General features: G+C 46.1%; 1 protein-coding gene across 1 annotated transcript in view; it reads left to right on the forward strand.

Moving 5' to 3' along the window:
* Nucleotides 1-8,340: 8,340 nt before the first annotated feature.
* Nucleotides 8,341-19,735, forward strand: part of wfdc2 (WAP four-disulfide core domain 2) — a 130,353-nt gene continuing 118,958 nt past the window's right edge. The window contains exon 1 of the mRNA XM_078236050.1: nucleotides 8,341-8,460. Within this exon, the coding sequence (XP_078092176.1) occupies nucleotides 8,397-8,460 (64 nt within the window). The 5' untranslated portion in view covers nucleotides 8,341-8,396. The remainder of the gene's footprint in view (nucleotides 8,461-19,735) is intronic.

Raw genomic sequence — 19,735 nt, forward strand, 5'->3', positions numbered from 1 at the left:
CGATTTTAAGGGCCCCCTTCCCTCAACAGATCGGAATGTGTACTTCCTCAATATCATTGACGAGTACTCTAGGTTCCCTTTTGTTGTTCCCTGCTCTGATACATCCGCTGCCACGGTTATCAAGGCATTCCGTGATCTCTTTACCCTGTTCGGGTACCCCGGCTACATCCATAGCGACAGGGGCTCGTCGTTCATGAGCGATGACTTGAGGCAATTCCTGCTCTCATACGGGATTGCCTCTAGTAGGACCACGAGCTACAACCCTAGGGGTAACGGACAGGTGGAACGTGAGAATGCTACAGTCTGGAAGGCTGTCTTACTGGCGTTGAAGTCAAAAAGTCTTCCAGTCTCCCGTTGGCAAGAGGTGCTCCCTGATGCGCTCCATTCTATTCGCTCCCTCCTGTGTACGGCAACCAATGCTACTCCCCATGAGAGGATGTTTTCATTCCCTCGGAAGTCTTCCTCGGGGACCTCTTGGTTGACGTACTCAGGATCCGTCCTCCTGCGGCGACATGTAAGGGCCCGCAAGTCCGACCCGTTGGTCGAACAGGTCCATCTCCTCCACGCCAACCCTCAGTATGCCTATGTGGTATACCCTGACGGGCGAGAGGACACGGTCTCGATCCGAGACCTGGCGCCAGCAGGGGACGTAGCAACCCCTGTCGCTCCCATACCCCCTGTTACAAACCCCTTAACTCTTGTTTCTCCCCCGGACATGGCGCGGGCAGCATCGGGACCATTGCTTAACCATTTTACTCCCATGTACAGCTTGCCTGAGTCCAGAGGATGGTCGCCACCGCAGGGCGTGTCAGGACCCCATGGACTACCGCCACCTCAGGGTCAACCGGCCTGTGAGTCCGTGGAAGAACAGCTGGACGCCACCTTGGGGAGAACGCCACCGCAAGTGCCTACTCCGGTGTCACCGCCGGTATTGAGGAGGTCACAACGACGGTGCGGTCCCCCTGACCGTCTGAACTTATAGACTGATGACACTTTATTCTGTTTTTTTGTACCCCGCCGGCCTTTGTTCTCAAAGGAGGGGTGAATGTGGTGAACCATCGTTGGTTCCCACTGGATAGTGCTGAGCCAGCGTCTGGCCAGTACTACAAGGATGTACATATGTTACTGTTGGGTTGTGCTATTGTTGCTGTTGGGGTTAGGGTGGGGTTGTTACACCTTTGTATTGTAGTGTTGTGGCACATCCCAGTCGGGCTCCGCCTCCTGGGAGAGGTATAAAAGTCCCTGCTCTGACTGGGACCCCTCAGTCTGGGATAGTGTATATAATTATTGGCTGCTTCATTACAGTAAATAAAAGCCTTTATTTCCCGAGCATCTAGCCTCGTGTTTGATAACGCGCATCAGTGACAAGAATAAAACAGAGGACATGTGGTCCCCAGAACTCATCGAGGTTGAAGTCAGGTTGCAAAACAGAAGTGCGCTGCAGGAAAATGCCTCTATTTGATGCTTCCATTGAGGACTGGGCACAAGATGTAGAATGTCCAGGTTATTATTTTATAATGTGTAGATGCCAGCGTTGGACTGGGGTAAACACAGTAAGAAGTCTCACAACACCAGGTTAAAGTCCAACAGGTTATTTGGTAGCAAAAGCCACAAGCTTTCGGAGCGCTGCCCCTTCGTCAAATAAGTGAGAGTTGTGTTCACAAACAGGGTATATAAAGACACAAACTCAATTTACAGAATAATGGTTGGAATGCGAGTCTTTACAGGTAATCAAGTCTTAAAGGTACAGACAATGTGGGTGGAGAGAGCGTTAAGCACAGGTTAAAGAGATGTGTATTGTCTCCAGACAGGACAGTTAGTGAGATTTTGCAAGTCCAGGTAAGTTGTGGGGGTTACAGATAGTGTGACATGAACCCAAGATCCCGGTTGAGGCCGTCCTCATGTGTGCGGAACCTGGCTATCAGTCTCTGCTCAGCGACTCTGCGTTGTCATGTGTCGTGAAGGCCGCCTTGGAGAACGCTTACCCGAAGATCAGAGGCCGAATGCCCGTGACCACTGAAGTGTTCCCCAACAGGAAGAGAACAGTCTTGCCTGGTGATTGTCGAGCGGTGTTCATTCATCCGTTGTTGTAATGTCTGCATGGTCTCCCCAATGTACCATGCCTCGGGACATCCTTTCCTGCAGTGTATCAGGTAGACAACGTTGGCCGAGTTGCAAGATTATGTACTGTGTACCTGGTGGATGGTGTTCTCACGTGAGATGATGGCATCCGTGTTGATGATCCGGCACGTCTTGCAGAGGTTGCTGTGGCAGGGTTGTGTGGTGTGGTGGTCACTGTTCTCCTGAAGGCTGGGTAGTTTGCTGCGGACAATGGTCTGTTTGAGGTTGTGCGGTTGTTTGAAGGCAAGAAGTGGGGGTGTGGGGATGGCCTTGGCAAGATGTTTGTCTTCATCAATGACATGTTGAAGGCTCCGGAGAAGATGTCGTAGCTTCTCCGCTCCGGGGAAGTACTGGATGACGAAGGGTACTCTGTCCACCGTGTCCCGTGTTTGTCTTCTGAGGAGGTCGGTGCGGTTTTTCGCTGTGGCGCGTCGAAACTGTTGATCGATGAGTCGAGCGCCATATCCTGTTCTTATGAGGGCATCTTTCAGCGTCTGGAGGTGTCTGTTGCGATCCTCCTCATCTGAGCAGATCCTGTATATACGGTGGGCTTGTCCGTAGGGGATGGCTTCTTTTAACGTGTTTAGGGTGGAAGCTGGAGAAGTGGAGCATCGTGAGGTTATCCATGGGCTTGGGGTACAATGAAGTGCTGAAGTGCCCTTCATAATTTTATACACCTCTATTAGGTCGCCCCTCATCCTCCGTCTTTCCAGGGAGAACAACCCCAGTTTACCCAATCTCTCCTCATAGCTAAGACCCTCCATACCAGGCAACATCCTGGTAAACTTTTTCTGTACTCTCTCCACGTCCTTCTGGTAGTGTGGTGACCAGAACTGGACGCAGTATTCCAAATGTGGCCTAGCCAACGTTCTATACAGCTGCAACATCATATGCCAACTTTTATATTCTATGCCCCGTCCAATAAAGGCAAGCATGCCATATGCCTTCTTCACCACCCTCTCCACCTGTGCTGCCACCTTAAAGGATCTGTGGACTTGTACACCCAGGTCCCTCTGTGTGTCTATAGTCCTGATGGTTCTGCCATTTATTGTATAGCTCCCCGTTACATTAGATCTACCGAAATGCATTACTTCGCATTTATCTGGATTAAATTCCATCTGCCATTTCTCCGCCCAATGTTCCAGTCTATCTATATCCTGCTGTATTCTCTGACAATGTTCATCACTATCCGCAAATCCAGCAATCTTTGTGTCGTCCGCAAACTTACTGATCACACCAGCTACATCTTCCTCCAAATCATTTATATATATCACAAACAGCAGAGGTCCCAGTACAGAGCCCTGCGGAACACCACTAGTCACAGACCTCCAACCGGAAAAAGACCCCTCCACTGCTACCCTCTGTCTTCTATGGCTAAGCCGTTCTCCACCCATCTAGCTAGCTCACTTTTTATCCCGTGAGATTTAACCTTTTGCACCAGCCTGCCATGAGGGACCTTGTCAAACGCTTTACTAAAATCCATATAGACGACATCCACGGCCCTTCCCTCGTCAATTGTTTTTGTCACCTCCTCAAAAAACTCAACCAAATTTGTGAGGCATGACCTCCCTCGTACAAAACCATGCTGTCTATCGCTAATGAGATTATTCAGTTCTAAATGGGCATATATCCTATCTCTAAGAATCTTCTCCAACAACTTCCCTACCACGGATGTCAAGCTCACCGGGTTATCCTTGCTACCCTTCTTAAATAACGGGACCATATTTGCTATCCTCCAATCCTCTGGGACCTCACCTGTGTCCAGTGAAGAGACAAAGATTTCTGTTAGAGGCCCAGCAATTTCATCTCTTGCCTCCCTGAGGAGTCTAGGATAGATGCCATCTGGCCCTGGGGATTTGTCTGTCTTAATATTTCCTGAAAAACCTAACACTTCCTCCCTTGTAATTGAGATTTTTTCTAACGGGTCAACACATCTCTCTGAGACAATACCGGTCAACATGTCCCTCTCCTTTGTGAATACTGATGCAAAGTATTCGTTTAGGATCTCACCTACTTCCTTTGGTTCTAAGCATAATTCCCCTCCTTTGTCCCTGAGAGGTCCGATTCTTTCCCTAACAACCCTCTTGTTCCTAACGTATGTATAAGGATTCTCCTTAATCCTGTCTGCCAAGGACATTTCGTGACCCCTTTTGGCCCTTCTAACTCCCTGTTTGAGTTCTTTTCTACTTTCTCTGTATTCCCCCAGTGTATTCCTCCATCTGTTTTTAGCTGCCTGGACCTCATGTATGCCTCTTTTTTCTTTTTGATTAGACCCACAATTTCACTGGTTATCCACGGCTCTCGAATCCTACCTTTCCTATCCTTCCTCTTTACAGGCACATGCCTGTCCTGCAGTCCTATCAACCGCTCCTTAAAAGACTCCCACATGCCAGATGTGGATTTACCCTCGAACAGCCTCTCCCAGTCAACAGCCACCAAATCCTGCCTAATCCAGCTGTAGTTAGCCTTCCCCCAATTCAGCACCTTACCCATAGGACAACACTCATCTTTTTCCATTACTATCCTAAAGTTTACAGAATTGTGGTCACTATTTGCCACATGTTCCCCTACTGCAACTTTGATGACCTGACCGGGCTCATTCCCCAGTACTTGGTCCAGTACAGCCCCCTCTCTAGTTGGACTGTCAACATATTGTTCCAAAGAACCTTCCTGTACGCATTTTATAAATTCTTCCCCGTCCAGGCCCCCAGCCCTAAGCAATTTCCAGTCTATGTGAGGGAAATTAAAGTCTCCCACTACAACAACCCTATTTTTTCTGCGTCCAGAATCTCTTTACAGATCCGTTCCTCAACTTCCCGTGGGCTGTTGGGAAGCCTGTAGTATACCCCCAGCATAGTGACTGCTCCCTTCCTGTTTCTGAGCTCCACCCACAGTGACTCGTTACCTGACCCTTCCAAATTGTTCACCCTCTGTACCGCTGTAATATGTTCCCTAACCAGCATTGCTACTCCCCCACCTCTCCTAGCCCCTCCTCTGTCTCGCCTAAAACACTTATACCCCGGAATATTCAGCTGCCAGACCTGTCCTTCTTTTAACCAAGTCTCCGTCACTGCAACCACATCCAAGTTCTGCGCAAGCATCAAGGCTCTAAGCTCGTCTTTCTTGCCCGTGACGCTCCTTGCATTGAAGCAGATGCACTCCAGACCTCCAGGCCCACTGAGGTCATCCTCCCCCAGAATGCTCTTCCTCTTAGATAGCCTTGTCTTGGCCCCAACCTCGTCCCCAGCCTCTATGCTTATTGACCTATTGTTCTGATCCCCACCCCCCTGCCACATTAGTTTAAACCCACCTGAACCACACTAGCAAAACTCCCAGCTAGGATATTCGTGCCCCTCCAGTTTAGGTGTCACCCGTCCTTCTTGTACAGGTGCCATCCTCTCTTGAAGACTTCCCAGTGATCCACGAATTTGAAACCCTCCCTCCTGCACCAGTCCTTCAGCTGTACAATCTCCCTGTTCCTAGCCTCACTCGCACGTGGCACTGGGTGTAGTCCAGAGATTGCTACCCTAGAGGCCCTGCTTTTTAGCCTACTACCCAACTCCCTGAATTGCTCTTGCAGGACCTCCCCCTGCTCTTTCTGCCAACGTCATTTGCACCAATGTGGACAATGACGTCTGTCTGGTTACCCGCCTTTTTTAGGATGCTTCCTACCCGCTCAGAGACATCCAGGACCCCGGCACCAGGGATGTAGACTACCATCCTGGAGTCTAGTTCGCACCCACAGAACCGCCTGTCAGTGCCTCTAACTATTTCATCCCCCACTACTATTGCTCTCCTGGTTCCCCTTTTTCCCTTCTGAGCCACAGAGCCCGATTCCGTGCCAATGACCTGGTCACCGTGGCTTACCCCTGGAGGGTCATCCATCCCCCCCCCCCCCCCCCCCCCACATTATCCAAAATGGTATACTTATTCTGGAGGGGGACAACCACAGGGGATCCCATCACTGACTGCTCTCTCTCCCTCCTCTCTCCTGTCTGTCACCCATCCCTTACTGTTAAGGGGACAACCACCGGGGTACTCTTTGGTATGTGACCTTTACCCTTCCTAACCGTGACCCACGTGTCTTCCTCCCGTGGCCCTGGTGTGACGACCTGCCTGTAACTTCTCTCTATTAACTTCTCATTTTCCCTGACTAGACTAAGGTCATCGAGCCACAGCTCCAGTTCCCTCACGCGGTCTCTCAGGAGCTGCAGTTCGACGCACCTGGTGCAGATATGGACTTCCGGGAGGCTAGGCGACTCCATGAACTCCCACATCCGACACCGACAGCAACAAACTGGCCTCCCACTCATAATTACCCCTTTCTTTAAATTACTGGAAGAAAGAAGAACAGAACATACCCTGCCTCTGCCTGTTTATGCTGAAGCCCGTTGAGCCAAAGCCCTTCAGCTCTCACTCTGCTCCCTGCTCACTCCGCTGACCGCTACAACGCTGCCTGCTGAATAGTGCGGCCTGCTTTTAAACCTCCCGCGCGCTAAAAAAAACACTCCAAAAAACCCTTCCCAGAACACCCCGCGGCCTACTTCCGGTTTACAGTTTGAAACTTTAAATAAATAAAGCCCGCAAAAATGTTATTTAAAGGTCAATTTCTCACCCTAGGGGAAATGTGCAGGGACAGTTCTTCACACAGAGGGTGGTGGGAACGCACTGCCAGTAGAGGTGATGGAAGCAGGCATGTTAGCAATGTTCAAGGCGTATCTTGATAGACACATGAATGGGAGGCGAACAGAGGGATAGAAAGCGCATATCGGTGCAGGCTCGGTGGGCCGAAGGGCTTGTTCCTGTGCTGTATTGTTCATTGAATTGGGATTAAAGCCCACTAATTATATTTAATGTAGTGAATTTGAATATGTATGAGGTGCCCCCCCCCATCGCTATGACCAGAACCCAATCGGGGCTGGCAGAGTGGCCTAGGAGGGTCACAAAGGGTTTGGCAACTGGCGCGGAACCCTTTTTCCCGCCGACTCCCGATTCTCCGAGCTATCGTGATACTCGCCGGGAACTAGTGGACTCAGAGAATACCTCCTAAATCTGTTTGAATGGGTTAAATGTTACATTTATTAGGGACTGTATAATTGAACTGTTATCATTGTATAAGAGAACTTAGAGGGGGAGGGATGTGGTGTCTGGCCCCTTTAAGGGGCGATCGGCTGGTAGGGCCACATGACCCTGGAAAACCAATCAGGGACCAGGGTGGGGTTCACCTTGGCAGGTGTGGTCTTTTGCCTCAGATTGACTCCAGCCTGGCTGGCAGCCATGGAACTGCAGGACTTTGTAAGATAGTATGTTGTAAATGAACATTAGCTGTTAGCTGGTGAACCAAAGTTATTACAAGTACGTGATTCAGGTTAATTGTGAAGTTAGATAGACTTTCCTTTGTTCAATAAATTATCTTTAATTTCCCAGCCTTGATTAACCAGGTTCACCTGAAATATAAGCTGGCTGATAAAATGTCACAGACCAGGGATGTTAATCCTGCTTTTTTGTCCACAGATCCTGCTGAGACGTCGAGTATTTCCAGAAGCTTCTGGCTGTTACAGAAATACAGGCCTGTATTTTGCACCTGTTGGGCACGCGCACTGAGTGGGCACAAAATGTGCTTCCAGGCACAATCGGTCCTAGAAGGCGATTTCACACTGGCTGGCCAACTAACAGCCGTCCAAATGATCATAGAGGGAATTGATTTCCTCTGCTGGGGAGAGTCTGCAACAAGGGGGAGGAACCTATATTTCCAGCTTCAGGTGCGATGTTAGGAAATACTTCCTCAGGTAAAGGGGAAATCTGGAATTCTCTCCTTGAGAAAAAATACTTTTAAGAATCAATGGCAAGTTTCAAAACTGAGGTCAATAGGTTTTGGTCAGGCAGCAGTCTTAAAGGTTTCAAAATGAAGGTGGGACGATGGAGTTAAGGTACAGATTAGCCATGATATAATGACGCAATGAACTCAAGATGCTGCTTTCTGTGTCACAAGCCCCGATCACTTACCATCACCCAACACTAGCTTTCCTCATTGCAGTCAACACAAAAAATATTATTGTCTAAATCTGTTGGCATTGGCCACGAGGAACCTGTGTACGTTGGCAACTGGCTGTTTTTGACACAATTGATGCCATCATTATATTAATGGGCATGACCGTGAGCTAATACCTGGAACTTATAAATGCCAAGACTGCCCACACTCTCAGTCTGCTGTTAGCTGTGTTTCACTCCCTGTGTCTGCAGTCTCGGTCAGTGCAGCTCCTTCACTGTCAGACATGGGAACATATTTCCCTTACCTACTCACCCTCAGCATCCTCTTCCTCGATTCAACCTCCGCTGGTAAGTACACAGACATTTTTGTTATTCCTTAAAGTGTTTGAGGAAAAAAGTTAACACAACATTTGTATTTGGACAAAATCATTTCAGACAGCTTCTCTCAAAGCCCAGATGAGAAAGATATTGACTCAGTGGAGAAGGTGCCTGCAAGAATTTACAAGGAAGAAACTGGAACTGAGAGGTTGTAACTAACAGGGAATATAGAAAAGGTTGGAACTATTTTCTCTAGAAGCATGAAAACTAAAGAGGTGATTAGACAAAGTCTTTAAACAATGAAGTGGGTTTGATAGGGTAATCGAGAGAAAATGTCTTCAATATTAATGTTGGCCAGGTGAGGAACGGGTGCTGGAGATTTGAACGGGAATCCCAGAATTCTGCAAGATCTCATGATGTGTTCCATGTCACAATCTTTACTCTCCTCTCGACACCCAGCACTGAGACATCCCAAAAAATATCAGTGTTGCAAGACCTTGTGGAATTAGGGTACATTAGGTCAGCTTTCTATGAAAACAATGTCATTATGATGATTTGTGTAACCAAATTCAAGTCTGATTTCCTCACAAGCTATAGAGCCTTTGGCCCCCGACAGAATTCCTGTCTGGGAGTCAGCCTGATTGAGGGGGTCAGTCTGATCCAGCACAAGGACTGAGAATTGAAAGCCCAGTTCAGGGAGTTCTGGATGTGAGGAGGCGTCCCATGGAGGGAAGTCTCCTGGTTCCTCCTGGCTCCCAGGCAGTGCTACGAAGGTATTCATCTACCTTCCCAATCTCTCCTCAGCCCCGTTTAGCTTCCTGCATCCTGGGTTACTGGCCATACATGTTTCTAGTAGGAATGATGAATATCTCATGCTGCATGACTCATTGGTTTGGGCTATCATACTTAAAGTGGGCAAATCACAACACTGCTGAGAACTTTTTTTGAATATATAATCATTACTTGTAATTCTTATCTTTCAATAACAAATATTGTTTAAAGTTGTTAATTCACAGTTGTTACCAGCTCCGAGAATACCATTGACATTCTGCTTTGGCCTCCATTTTGCTGATATGCTTGGTTCCCTCTCTGTTATGAATTCCAGGTGATAAATCCGCAGTCTGTGGAGATGGTAATGGATGTTCCAAACATTGTTATATTGGTTCTTGCCTCGTAACAATTGTGGGACCCTCTTGGAGTATTGATGTGGTTTACATGGATTTTCAAAAGGCATTTGATACAATATCACACAATAGACTTGAGTAAAATTCTAACTCATGGAATAAAAGGGAAAGTAGGCACTTTGATAAGAAATTAGCTGAGTGACAGCAAACTGGGAATAGTGATGTATTTTTTTTCAGATTGGGGGAAGGTTTGTAGTGGAGTTCCCCAGGGGTCAGTGTTGGGACCCTTGCTCTTCCTGATATGTTAATAACCTAGACTGTGGTGTGCAAGGCATGATTTCAAAATTTGCTGATATGAAGATTGGAAACATTGTCAACTGGTGAGGATAGTCTTGAACTTCAAAATGACAAGTGGCAAATGAAGCTCAATGCAGAGAAATGTGAAATGATTCATTTTGGCAGAATATGAAGAGATGGAATAAAATAAAGGGAGATACGCTAAAGGAGGCTTAGGAACAGAGGGATCTCAGTGTATATGTACAGAAGTCATTGAAGGTGGCTGGACAGGTTGAGAGAACAGTTAATAAAGCATATGGTATCCTAGGTTTTATTAATAGGGGCACTGAGTACAAGTGGAAAGAGGTCATGTTGAACTTGAATAATACACTAGTTAGTCCTCATCTGGAAACATCCATACTTGAGGAAGAATGAGAAGACATTGGAGAGAATACAGAAAAGATTCACAAGAATGATTCCAGGGGCAAAGAACTGTAACTATGAGGATAGATTAGAGAGGTTGGGGCTATTTTCCTTGGAGAAAAGAAAGCTGAGAGGAGACTTGATAGCAATATTAATATTCAGAGGGATATGGACAGAGTGAATAGTGAGAAACTGTTCCCATTCCAGAGAGCATCAAGAGCTAGAGGGCACAGATTCCAAATAATGGGCAAAAGGAGTAGAAGCGTTGTGAGGATTTATTTTCACCCAGAAGGTGGTTTGAGGCTGGAACAAACTTCCTGAGAGGGGGTGGAGGTAGGTTTGATCGGGGTTTCCAAAAGGGAATTGCATTGCTGTCTGAAAAGAGGGAATGTGCAAAGTTACAGGGATAAAGCTGGGAAGTGCGATTGGTTAGAATGTTCTTTCAGAGAGCCACTGCAGACTTGATGGGCTGAATGGCTTCCTTCTGCGCCATAAAGATTCTGTTATTCTGTGATGCTCCTCCAACGCCTATCCACCATCATCCAGCTAGGTGGATCTGTTCTCCTCTCGTTCCATAGTTATCCATCCAATCACAACCAGAGAATCTGTTTCAATGGTTTCGCTTTCTGCTCCCACACCTCTGGTGTCTCCCAAAAGATCAATCCGCAGCTCCCTCCTATTTCTAAACTACACACTGCCCCTCAGTGACATCATCAGAAAAGACACAGCATCAGTTCTCACATGTACGCTGATGACACACAACTCTACCTCACCATCACCTCTCTCAATTCCCTCGTCTCTAAATTATGACTGCTCATCAGATATCCAATACTGAGACATTTTTTCCAATTAAATATTTAATATTGGGAAGAGTCAGCTACTGTTCTGGCAGAAACTCCTTTCTCTCTCCCCAGCAACTGACAGGCTGTTTGCCAACTTCAAATGAATTTCTGATGACAAATCTGCTCCAACACCAAGATCACTTACCTCTAGATCATTAGATCATTATAATCCATTTCTGCATTCTGATTCTGCTTCAGCTCTTTTGCTGTTGAAACCCTCACCCATGTCTTTGTTAGAACCAGAACAGGAAATAATAAGTAAATAGGTAGAGTTAGAATAGAAGAGAAAGTAATAGAGTCTAAATCAGGGTTACTGTGCTTGTGCGTGAATGCACATTGTGGTAAATAAGACTGGGGAGTTACAGACCCAGATTGTCATGTGGAAATGTGATGTTGTGGCGATAACAGAGACCTGGCTCAAAGAAGGGCAGGACTGGGTGTTAGATATTCCTGGGTACAGGGTATTTGGGAGAGACAGAGAAGGAAGGAAAGGGGGAGGGGTGGCGGTATTGGTTAAGGAGAGCATTGCAGTGCTGGAGAAAGAGGATGTCCCAGAGGGTTCAGGGAAGAATCAATTTGGCTAGAGCTAAGGGACAAAAAGGGTGCAATTACATTGCTCGATGTAGTCTACAGACCACCAACTAGTGAGAAGGATGTAGAGGAACATATCTGCAGGGAAAGTAGAAAGAAATGCAGAGAATGTAAGTGTAATAGGGGGCTTTATCCAAATGTGGACTGGAGTCTCTGCAGTGGGAGTGTAAAGGGTGGAGAGGGGCAAAAGTTCCCAGGTTGTGTTCAGGAGAATTTTCTACAGCAGTATATGTGTCCAGTCCAACAAAAAAGGATGCACTGTTGGACCTGATTTTTGGAAATGAGAGGGACCAAGTAAATCAAGTGTCAGTGGGGCAACATTTAGAGAACAATGATCATTGTATCGTAAGGTTCAGGCTGACTTTAGAAAAGGACAAAGAACAATCCAGAATAAGAAAAACTAACTGGGGAAAGGCCAATTTCAATGGGGTAAGAATGGATCTAAGCTGAATAAATTGGAATGAAGGTTAGTAACTGATCAATGGGCTACCTACAAGGAAAAAATTATTCTAGCACATTCAAGAAATATTTCCTCGAAAGGGAAAGGTAAGGCAAATAAATCCAGAGCTCCCTCGATGACATAGGGGCGGCACGGTAGCACAGTGGTTAGCACTGCTGCTTCACAGCGCCAGGGACCTGGGTTCGATTCCTGGCTCGGGTCACTGTCTGTGCGGAGTTTGCACATTCTCCTCGTGTCTGCTTGGGTTTCCTCCGGGTGCTCCAGTTTCCCCCCACAGTTCAAAGATGTGCGGGTTAGGTTGATTGGCCAAACTCAATTGCCCCTTAGTGTCCCGGGATGCGGAGATTAGAGGGATTAGTGGGTAAAATATGAGGGTTATAGGGATTAGCGGGTAAATATGCAGGGATACGGGGATAGGGCCTGGGTGGGATTGTTGTCGGTGTAGACTCGATGGGCTGAATGGCCTCTTTCTGCACTGTAGGGTTTCTATGGTTTCTATGGTTTCTAAGGAGACAAAGGTTAAGGTAAATAAGAAAAAATGTGTTTATGATAGGTGTCAAGTTAAAAATACAATTGAAAGTTAAGCTGAATATAGAAAGCTCAGAGGAGAGGAGAAGTAGCAAATAAGACAAACAAAGAAAGATTATGAAGAGAGACTACCAGCAAGTATAAAAGGGAATGCCAAAGTCTTCTATGAGCATATACACAGTAAAATGGTGGTAAAAGGAGGAGTGGGGCCAATTAGGAACCAAAAAAAGAATTTACACTTAGAGACAAAAGGCATTGTTGAGGTATTAAATGAATACTTTGCATATGTTTTTATGAAGAAAGAAGATGCTATCCAGGTCCTGGATAGTGTGGTGATATAGTTTTAAGGCTGATAAAATTGGATATCCTAAATTAAAGAATTGGGCACATTGAAATCAAACACAGTCAAACCTCAGGCAGGCCAATTGTACAAATACACAAACGCGTCTGCGCCTGACCCATCAACCACCCATCAAAGGTCGTTACTGATACTTAGCAGGAGATCATTGCACCTCATTGAAATGCACCGGCCTATTGTTAGAAGCCCAGATCGGGCCAGATACCTTATCTGATAACAAGTTATACATAAGCAACAGCAGGGAGATGGGACACCTGGGGGCGGACCCTGGTGTCCTGTCAGGCAGACATCAAGGGTATTGGAACCCCCTCCTGGAACCTCATTGGCCGGAAGCCAGAGAAGTTTCTGGAAAGGCAAGCAGGCAGGGGGATAAAGGGACACACTTTGAGACACACAGAAGCGAAGACTCGACGAGAAAGGCGGCCTCGACCATTCGGAAGACTGACCAGAGAAGGAAGGAAGGAAGAAGCTGCCATCGAGACTCACCTTCGAGATGACGGACCAGAGGGACTTAGAGAATCGGGCCTGCAGTTTAACCAAACCATCTTTGCGGGTAGTATACTTGAATCTGGGGTATCCTCTTATTTTATGTGGGTAATTTAAGGGTTAATAGTGTTATTATTAATAAACTTGTTGAACCTTTACTTATGTTTGTCCTTTGTCCATCTTGCAAATAAGGACACCGGGGTAAAACCTTGGAGTAAGCAAACTGGTTGAAAGTATCTGAGAATTAACAGGTACGACAATAGCATTAGTTTTAAATTTGAAAAGGAGGAGATATTGGATATCTGTACTTGAAGTTGATAAGGAACCAGGATCAGATGAGATGCATCCTGGGATACTGAGGGATGTGGGATTGGGAATTGCAGAGACTCTGGCTGTAATTTTCCAGTCTTCTTTAGACTCTGAGGTGGTGCTAGAGGACTGGAGAATGTCACACTCTTGTTCACAAAAGACTGTAAAGGTAAACCCAGCAACAAGTGAATAATCAGTTTAACTTTGGTGATGGGGAAACTTCCAGAAACAGCAATACAGGATAAAATGAATCATCACGCGGGCAAGTGCAGATTAATTAAGGAAAGCTATCATGGATTTATTAAAGTAAAATTAGCGGGGGGGAGAATTTCCAACTTCTGTTTTGTCAGGCGGGATTGGCATCAGGAGTGGAAAATTCTGCGATATCCAAATCGTGTTTCGCGCTGACACAGAGTGTGGTGCGATTGTCTCCGTCCCTTGCCAGCGATGTAATGGCATTCCTGATGTTCACTATTGGGAACCCCATTATTATAAATGTGAATATAACCATCAGGCCTCCAAGCCAGATAACACCCCACCCCTGCTCCCCTCCTTTAGATTATCCAGTCAGGTCACCGTGAGGACACTTCACTGTGAATTACAACCAGTCTCCCGGGGCCTACCCCTGGTGAGCAGGTCTGCCGGAGGAGCTCAGGTGACCTGTATTGCTTGAGCGGGAGGGAGTGGGGGAGTGTAATACTCAGGCACTGCTCTGTAGCACAGTGCTGGGGGGGGCAGTGCTGGGGGTCGGGGGGGGGGGGGGAGTGGTGGTGTTGCATTCTAATTTATGGGCACTGGGGTGACCTTTAAAAATGAAGGGATGTGAGGAGGAGGGTGGTGGTGGGCGTGGTGGGGGGCAGGGTGGTGGCAGGGGGAATGGTGGTGGTGGGTGTGGAAAAGGAGGCTTGTGGGTGTGTTTGGGGGGTGGTGGGTTGGGGGAAGGGTGGCGGGGGAGGGATGGGGATGCTCAATCAGAGCTCACCCTGTCAGCGTGATGTCACGAGATCTGCCCCTTTGGTTTTTCTCCACATTGTTTCGAGCAGAGCAGTGGAAAATTCTGCTGTTGGGGCCGGCAGCTTCAATACCATTTTCCCCGCTAACTGCAACACTCTGCATTAAAAAGGGAAAATTCCACCCAAGGTGTAACTAACTTGGAATTTTTTGAAGAGATAACAGTGAGAGTTGATGAGGGTAGAGCTGTTGATGGACTTCCAGAAGTTGTTTGGTACAGTGCCACACAACAGATTCGTGAGGAAGGCCATGGTAGCAACACGGATATGAAATTGGCTGAGTGTCAGAAAACACTAACGGCGAATGGACATTTTTTGGGCTGGAGGAAGGTTTGTAATGGAGTTCCTTTAAGCTTGGCATTGGAACTCTTGCTTTTTCTGATGTAGATTAATGATCTAGTCAATGGTTGCAAGTTCAAAGTTTGCGGGTGATACAAACACTTGCAAGTATTGTAAACTTTGAGGAGGACGTGTAGAACTTCAAAAGGACCTGGGCAAGCTGGTGGAGCGGGTGGACAGCTGGTAGATAAAATTTTGGTTGGAAGAACACGGAGAGACAATACAAAATAAAAGTTATGAGCCTGAGATGTGCAGGAGCAGAGGGACCTGGGTGTATTTGTGCATCAATCATTGAAGGCAGCAGGACAGGTGGAGAGCAGTTAATAAAACAAATAATATTCTGAGATTTATTAATGGGGGCATAAAGTACAAGAGCAAGGAGGCTATTCTGAACTTATACAGGATTCTAGTTAGATTCCAGCTGGAATATTGTCTGGGAGTCACACTATAGGAAGGGCGTGAAGGCATTAGAGAGAGTAAAGATTCATGAGAATGGTTCCAGGAATGAGAAACTTCAGTTATAAGGATAGATCAGAGAGGTTGTAACTGTTCCCCTTGGAGAGCAGAAGGCTGAGAGGATATTGATAGAGATGTTCAAAACGGTGAGGGGGCAGGGACAGAGTAGATAGGGAGAAAAACTGTTCCTGCTCATAAAAGGATCAGATTGAAAAGGCAGAGACTTAAAGTAATTACTCAAACAAGTTAAATCAACAGTGAGGAAGAAACTTTTTCAGCAGCGAATGGTTAGGGTATAGTAATCCCTCCCTGAGAGTGTGGTGAAGGCAAGTTATATTGAAGCTTTCAAAAGGGAATCATTGGGTCATAGAGGTTTACAGCATGGAAACAGACCCTGTGGCCCAACTTGTCAATTTTTTAAAAACCCCTAAGCTAGTCCCAATTGCCTGCGTTTGGCCCATATCCCTCTATACCCATTTACCCATGTAATTGTCTAAATGCGCTTCAAAAGACAAAATTGTACCCGCCTCTACTATTACCTCTGGCAGCTTGTTCCAGACACTCACCACCCTCTGTGTGAAAACATTGCCCCTCTGGACTCTTTTGTATCTCTCCCCTCTCACCTTAAATCTATGCCCTCTAGTTTTAGACTCTCCTACCTTTGGATCAGACAGTGGGACGGCACGGTAGCACAGTGGTTAGCACTGCTGCTTCACAGCTCCAGGGTCCCAGGTTCGATTCCCGGCTCGGGTCACTGTCTGTGTGGAGTTTGCACATTCTCCTCGTGTCTGCGTGGGTTTCCTCTGGGTGCTCTGGTTTCCTCCCACAGTCCAAAGATGTGCGGGTTAGGTTGATTGGCCAGGTTAAAAAAAAATTGCCCCTTAGAGTCCTGGGATGCGTGGATTAGTGGGTAAAATATGTGGGGGTAGGGCCTGGGTGGGATTGTGGTCGGTGCAGACTCGATGGGTCGAATGGCCTCCTTCTGCACTGTAGGATTTCTATGATTTCTATGAGTTCTCTGTACAGGATGAATATGCAGGGTTACGGGGAAAAGGCGGGAGAATGTGACAAGTTGAGTTGCTCATTCAGAGAACCAGTGCTCACAGGATCGGCTGAATGGCCACCTTGTGCACTGAATGATTTAATGATGGAGTTAACATAACATAGACCCCTACCTTTAGCCTATGCGAATATAAGATTATTCAAATTTCAGCTGCCCAAGTATCGACTCATATCACATCTAGTTTCATAAAATCCCTTGGTTTACTAACCTGCTCTGGCTCCAAGTCAGCCAACTCTCCAGAGATTAGTTGGTATTGAGGTACAAAGAGAGTAACAGGGATTAGTATTGAGGTACACACAGAGTGACAGGGATTAGTATTGAGGTCGACAGAGAATAACAGGGATTAGTATTGAAGTAGACAGAGAGTAACAAGGATTAGTACTGAGGTACACAGAGTAACAGGGATTAGTACTGAGGAACACACAGAGTAACAAAGATTAGTATTGAGGTACACATAGAGTGACGTGAATTAGGACTGAGGTGCACACAGAATAACAGGGTTTAGTACTGAGGATCAGACAAAGTAACAGAGGTTTGTATTGAGGGATACAGTGGGTAACAGGGATTAGTATTGAGGTACACAGAGAGTAACAGCAATTAGTATTGAGGTACACAGAGTAACAGGGATTAGTATTGAAGAATGCAGAGTATCAGGGATTAGTACTGAGGTACACACATAGTAACAGTGATTAACATTGAGGTACAAGAATAAGAAGGATTAGCATTGAAATACACAGAGAGTAACAGGGATTAGTATTGAGGTACACACAGAAATAGGGATTAATATTGAGGTATACAGAGAGTAACTTCGATTAGTACTGAGGTATATAGAGAGTACCAGGGATTAATATTGAGGGACACATAGAGTAATAGGGATTAGTATTGAGGTACACAAAGTAATAGGGATTTGTATTGAGGGACACAGAGAGTAACAGGGATTAATACTGAGGGACACAGAGAGTAACAGGAATTAATATTGATGGAAACAGAGTAACAGAGATTAGTATTGAGGGACATAGAGTAACAGGGATTGGTGTTGAGGGACACAGAGTAAGAGTGAATAGTATTGAGGGACATAGAGAGTAACACGAATCAGTAAGGGAATGAAGGATCTCTGAGCCAGTATTGTCAGGGTTTGTCTAATTTTCAATATTTTGATCAGCTCACACAATGATTTCTTTTTCCCACAGATAAACCCGGATCCTGTCCTCCGAAACCATCTGGAGGTGGATTGTGTGCAGAATTATGTACAATTGACAGTGACTGTCCCGGGAGCGCAAAATGCTGCAGTAATGGATGTGGCCATTCTTGTATCTCGCCATGGAAAGGTACAACACAGCACACAGACACACTGAGATATCATTGCATTGATATGAATGACACAGACGGCGTGATTTTACAGCTGCACTCACCCCAAGCCCGGAAAATCCCACCTGGGGCAAAGGAACTTTGCATGGTCAATGTCCCGGTCGCCATGATTCTTGAGGCGCGCAGAACTGAACAATTTCACCCTGAGAGTCACACATGGATTGGCCTTGAGATAGACTGAGAGTAATAGTGAGTGTCAGTGAGATAGTCTGAGAGTAATAGTGAGTGTCAGGGATATAGAGTGAGAGTGATAGTGAGTGTCAGTGAGATAGACTGAGTGTAATAGTGAGTGTCAGGGATATAGAGTGAGAGTGATAGTGAGTGTCAGTGAGATAGACTGAGTGTAATAGTGAGTGTGGAGTTTGCACATTCTCCTCGTGTCTGCGTGGGTTTCCTCCGGGTGCTCCGGTTTCCTCCCACAGTCCAAAGATGTGCGGGTTAGGTTGATTGGTCATGCTAAAATTGCCCCTTAGTGTCCTGAGATGTGTAGGTTAGAGGGATTAGCGGGTAAAATATGTAGGGATATGGGGGTAGGACCTGGGTGGGATTGTGGTCGGTGCAGACTCGATGGGCCGAATGGCCTCTTACTGCACTGTAGGGTTTCTATGATTTCTATGATTTCTATGAGTGTCAGGGATATAAAGTGAGAGTGATAGTGAGTGTCAATGAGATAGACTGAGGAGTAATAGTGAGTGTCAGTGAATGAAATTGAGAGTAATAGTGAATGTCAGGGATATAGAGTGAGAGTAATAGTGAGTGTCAGTGAGATAGCCTGAGGAGTAATAGTGAGTGTCAGTGAACGAAATTTAGAGAAATAGTGAATGTCATGGATATAGAGTGAGAGTAATAGTGAGTGTCAGTGAGATAGCCCAAGGAGTAACAGTGTCAATGAGAGAGACTGAGAGTAACAATGTCAGTGAGATACCCTGACGTGTCATAGTGAATGTCAGTGAGAAAGATTTAGAGTGATAGTGAGTGACAGGGAGATAGGCTGAGAGTAATAGTGAGTGACAGGGAGATAGACTGAGAGTAATAGTGAGTGTCAGTGAGGTAGACTGAGAGTGATAGTGAGCTTCAGGGAGACAGACTGAAATTAATAGTGAGTGACAGGGAGATAGATTGAGAGTAATGGTGAGTGGCAGTGAGATAGACTGAGAGAAAGAGTGAGGGACAGTGAGCTACAGAGAGAATAATAGTGAGTGTCAGTGAGATACAGTGAGAGTAATAGTGAGTGTCAGTGAGATACAGTGAGAGTCATAGTGAGTGTCAGTGAGATGGAGTGAGAGTAATAGTGAGTGTCAGTGAGATACAGTGAGAGTAATAGTGAGTGTCAGTGAGATACAGTGAGAGTAATAGTGAGTGTCAGTGAGATACAGTGAGAGTAATAGTGAGTGTCAGTGAGATACAGTGAGAGTAATAGTGAGGGTCAGTGAGATACAGTGAGAGTAATAGTGAGTGTCAGTGAGAGACAGTGAGAGTAATAGTGAGTGTCAGTGAGAGACAATGAGAGTAATAGTGAGTGTCAGTGAGATACAGTGAGAGTAATAGTGAGTGTCAGTGAGATACAGTGAGAGTAATAGTGAGGGTCAGTGAGATATAGTGAGAGTAATAGTGAGGGTCAGTGAGATAGTGAGAGTAATAGTGAGTGTCAGGGATATAGAGTGAGAGTAAT

Source organism: Mustelus asterias, chromosome 20, assembly GCF_964213995.1.
Source record: "Mustelus asterias chromosome 20, sMusAst1.hap1.1, whole genome shotgun sequence".
Classification (NCBI taxonomy): domain Eukaryota; kingdom Metazoa; phylum Chordata; class Chondrichthyes; order Carcharhiniformes; family Triakidae; genus Mustelus; species Mustelus asterias.